Raw genomic sequence first — 4,946 nt, forward strand, 5'->3', positions numbered from 1 at the left:
CCCACTGCACAAGCACTTGTTTATTGACATCAGGAAGTCGTACAGGTACAGACTTTGTACAAAAACCTACAAAAGTCTATTTCCTAACTTGACTCCAAGAGTTTAAAACTGTGCGTCTGGTTTGAACTGTGTGACCTTCCAGCTGGAGCTGCTCACCAGAGGCAGGACATTTCAGAGGCAGGACATTTTTCTGCCTTTGCTGCAAGTTCTGCCTTACAGGGAAACACAAAGGAGGGTCTTAGTCAGGAGTCCAGCAAGCAGTGGATGTCAGTTGTAGCTTGTCTAACTCGCCCTCAGGAAAGCTGATCCCTACCAGACAGTGCAGAATCCCACTATTTGTGCTCAGATACAGCTCTGCTGATTACATGTTTGACTCCCAGAACTGAGATGGACTGTGAGATTGTGTATGTGTGTATGTTAAAAAGAGACTGGCACTCAATTTTCGGACTTTTAAAATATTTCCTATGTTTAGCTTGCAAGCCAAAAAGAGGCAGAAAGCATAAAACTTCTACTTACACACACGCCTCTTGCATTAAATCAATGTCATTAGAATCCAGGAAGGTTCTCAGACTGCCATCACTTGACTTACAAAAACGTGGGGGAGGTGCTGGATGTGTCTGTGGGAGGGAACACCTTGGTATTTCATTCTATAAATTCACAGTATGAAAACTACTTGAATTCCACCTCACCTTGAAAGAGGGAAGGTTTTTAAAAACCATTTGTGAAGAATTACAAATAGGTTTCAGTATTAAATTCTGCTCTTGTCCTCCTTCCCCTACTTGTTATAAAACCCTCTCAATACAGAGCCACCATCACAATGTTACAAATGCATTCAAGGTAGTCAGCTGGTGCCCTGAAGCAGCACAGAAGCACTCAGAGTTTCCTGCAAGCTGCGGGCTGTGCTGGCAGTCCAGGTAGGACAGACATCAGGAAAGAGCAGCTTTGTCCTCGTGGAATGCACACCTGGCTTTCAGGGCACAGGGCTGCTGCATCTCAAGAGGATGGAGAGCTGGGGAGGAACGCAGGGGAGGCTTAGAATGCTCTCTGCAAGGCTCAGCTGAACCGGGCCCTCAGAACAAGTTCATTCTTACTACTCCTATGGCTTCTTGCCCCTACTGCTCCAGTATTTGCTATATGCCTCTTGGAACATGTTTTTGCAGGGAATTTTGGCCTTCAGTTTGGTGCAGATCAGGAAAGAGCCGCCCATCTTCCGATGAAGAGAATAGGTCTCCTCTGGCGGGGGGACGAGCCGATGCTTCAGCATGATGGGGATTAAACCATGGATTTTTTCTGTGGTGCTTTGGTTGCCAAAATCAAAGGGCTCCTCAGATGCAAAAGCCTCTCCCAGGATGAGGACAGCGTTTAAGTGGGCATCTTCCATTTCCTGCCCAGAAGGAAAGAGGGATAAGTAACATCACTAGCCATGACAACTACCAGGGAGGTAAAGAAGTGCTAACAGCAGCAGCTCAGGAGAAATAGCCCTATCCATGACAGAGGGAACCTCCAGCCCCCAGCAAGGCTGAGGAACATTTAGTTCATACAGTTTTGAGCAACTAAACATTCCAGAAGACTATGTGGGAGAGAAGGAAGGACAGTGGTTTTGGGACTAGCTGTATCCTCATTACTTCTGCTCCCAAAAGAAAGCGAGAACAAAAGCCAAAACCTTTTTTTACCCTGCTCCCTCATTGCTTATCAAAAGAGCTTTTGGACTGACACTTTTACCACATCAGAAAATCTGGGGAAGTTCACAGACCCACAACCACCTTATCTGTGGCCAACACCAAAATCAGACCCTTCTGCTCCATACCTTGATTTCATAGCCAGTGAGGAACTTCATCTCAATGGACTTCTTCAGTACCCTCTCTCTGTCCATGTCAGCAGCTGCCTTGATTACCTGAATAGGAGGAATACTTTCAGGAGAGCCAAGAGATGACTGAACAATGTTTTGAGCACAGGACTGCTGCACAGGCCACAAGAGCACACATCAACACCACCCACCTGCTCACTCCCTTACATTTGCCCTCTCTTCAGGGACCTGCATGCTGAGCACATTAAGAGCTACTGGCTAAAAGATCCAGCTCTTCCCAGCAGGGCTACACAGGACCCAGAGAATGTAAAGGACAGCAAAAAACCAGCTTCACAAATAGTCAGCCCCTCCTCTAAAGATACAGCAGAGCTGACTGTGAGCAGCTTTAGGTGGCAGCTGCTGGCCATGGCAGCTCAGTTACCATGTGCAGAACATGGTGATCACAAAGGAAACATGTTTGACTTCACATCAATTTCTCTATCTGTGGAAAAGTTAGAAATCTCCAGAAGAGGTGGGGAACAAGCAATTCCTGAATATCCTCATATAAAAATCACAGAACTGTGAGTGCTCTGATACACCTTGTTGCCCAAGCCCCCCAGCAAACATCAGTGCAGTTCACTTTTGTGAACATCCCAACTCAGAGCCAACAACTTGCAGCACACGTGCAGACACCCATGGCAAGGGATGAACCAGGAACAGAGATCACTCTCTTGTTTCCAGCCCTGCTTCCCTCCACACCCAAAGTGTATTCAAGTACAAAGTGATAACAGCTAAGAGATAAGAGCATTTGCAAAATCAAGTGCAGCTCTCTAGGACAGTTCTCACCTCTATGTAGACATCTGTGAACTTCTCATCAAACCCTCGTGTTGCTCCAAAGTCCAGCAGGGCCACCTGGAAATGGACAGAGCCATCTGTATTAGGTACTACCAGAATGGTTGACTCTATCTTAAGAGTGCTTCCAATTTCTTCAGAAAGCTCAGCTGGCTTTCCCAGCTCTCCTCTGCATTCCAACTGCCCCAGACTCTTTTGTTCCCAGTCTGCAGCTGCACCAGTACAGGGCTGAGGGATGCCCGGTGTTCACACCTGCTCTGCTGGCAGCTCAGGCCTCATGTACAGGGACAGAGCAGCACTGAACCTGTTCCTCACACTTTGCAGCACAGACCTCAGGAACAAAAAACAATTCCATCTGTCCTACAGAGCACCAACAAAGAGCCAAACCATGAGCAGAACTGCTACCCTTGAGCACATCACAGGAGCATTTAACTGAAGAGTCCTGGGCTCAGGTGTGTCCTGTAGAGCACTGCCAGCTGCAGCTTCCCACTGACCACCTTAAAAACAGATCCTGAGGCTAAGGAAGTAGCTGTGCCTGATCCAGGGCCAGGGTTACAGCAGCCCTTCTTTCCTACCCAGCCCAAGTGGCAAAGGGAGGTTTCTCTGTGCTATCTGCCCATGCCTCAAGCACAGGAATCAGAGAATCTCAGTAAGGGCTAATTAAACTGTGGGAGTGGGGAACAATCAAAAGCTGGTGAAAACCAATGTTTGTATGGGCAGAACAATGGCTGCTCAGGCTTACCTTGTGCAGCTGTGGGTCATAGAAGAAGTTTGACCAGTTGGGGTCAGTCTGCATGTACCGGAACTCAAACAGCTCCCGCAGGCACAGCACCAGGATGTTGTGACAGATCTTGAAAAACAAGGAGAGACAAGAAACAAGTCATGAGGGCAGCAAGCTCTATTCACACCTGTAACTTGGAGCAGGCATCAGCAAACAGGTATCACCACATCAGCAGGAACCATCTGCTCTCTACCACAGAGCTGAAGGAGCACCTCTCAGTAACTCCCAGCCCATACCTGCCACGATGGAACATCCTTAGCAGATGGCACAGATGCTCCAGTGCTCATCCAACTGCATTCTGGTCCTGCCTTTTAACTTTCCAGCACTGACTGAAAATGGGTGCATCACTGGGTGGCTGCAGGAATGGGAATCTTGCATGATACACAGACCCACCATGCATTCCTTCTGTGGGCTCAGCGCTTACCCAGCTTGAGGGAGGAACAGCAGAGCCACACTTCAGGACTGGCAGACACAGAGAAGCAAGAGTAGCAGTCCCTGAGGACCCCCCTGCTGAATTACATACTCCAGCAGAGCTTTTCTGTGAGTATTGCTAAGCTGGAGCCTGTTCAGCACAATTGCCAGCCTCACTCTGCCCCTCTCCAGCTTCTGCAAAGGTGAGTGAAACATATCCAAGATGGAAGGCAGAGAGCACCAAATGCAAGCCCAGCCCTGCTACAGGACACTGCCATTTGGGTCAGAAGGCAGAGGGTCAGCCATGCCAGTTGCTTATAGAAAAGAAGGGCTGCTTCTGCAGCAACACCCCAGCTCACAGCCTTTTAAAATGAGTCCTGGTGATAGAGCAACTTATTGCTGAGGACAGTCCCTAAGAATAGGCAGCCAGCTCTGGCACAGCTTCAAATTTAATGTGACACTGACATCTGTTTATCTAGAGGAACAGACTCTGTCCTCTTCCCCAGTGACCTGCTAACAGCTGAGAGCTCACACCAAGAAACACATACACACACACACATCCATAGCAGGACAGTTATTTCTGCTACTAGAACAGCTGCTTGTCCCACTACAGCACTCCAATCCCTGGCTATATTCAGCACTAACGCCCACCTATCCCACATCCTTGCTCTTGTTTCACTGACAGGTACTTTTCCAGCAGCCCTGTGCAGCACACGTCAGTCCTGCAGGAATACACCCAACTGCTTGCACTGGGATGATTCTGCAATCCTGCTGCATATCTGCGTATCTTCTCCCTTTTCCCTTGCTGACAGTCCCACCCAAACTTAAGGTCATCAGAAATGGCATCACACAGTGAGGCTACATCCCCTTCAGCTGCCCTTGCCATTCACTCCCTCCTGAAAGCTGGTGCCTGCAAGGCCCAAACAAGCTTGGAGAGACTCTAGTGTCACTGCCACCTTCCCTAAACAAGCTTCCTAGAGGCTCCAGACAGTCCCTGATTCCAGCCCTGCTCAGAGTTTGCTGTGCCACAAGGCATCCCTCAGCCTGGCAGTCATGGGCAGGCCAAGCACAGGGCTCTGAGCAAGGGCAGAAGCACAACCTCCCCAGTTTACCTCA

General features: G+C 48.8%; 1 protein-coding gene across 1 annotated transcript in view; it reads right to left on the minus strand.

Annotated features, from left to right (window-relative positions):
* The window catches only part of COQ8A (coenzyme Q8A), a 40,693-nt gene continuing 35,747 nt past the window's right edge, over positions 1–4,946 (minus strand). The window contains exons 12-15 of the mRNA XM_033054685.1: positions 3,381–3,492; positions 2,633–2,698; positions 1,808–1,894; positions 1–1,384 (exon numbers count right to left, since the gene is read on the minus strand). Of these exons, the coding sequence (XP_032910576.1) occupies positions 1,097–1,384; positions 1,808–1,894; positions 2,633–2,698; positions 3,381–3,492 (553 nt within the window). The 3' untranslated portion in view covers positions 1–1,096. The remainder of the gene's footprint in view (positions 1,385–1,807; positions 1,895–2,632; positions 2,699–3,380; positions 3,493–4,946) is intronic.

This window comes from Catharus ustulatus, chromosome 3, assembly GCF_009819885.2.
Source record: "Catharus ustulatus isolate bCatUst1 chromosome 3, bCatUst1.pri.v2, whole genome shotgun sequence".
Classification (NCBI taxonomy): domain Eukaryota; kingdom Metazoa; phylum Chordata; class Aves; order Passeriformes; family Turdidae; genus Catharus; species Catharus ustulatus.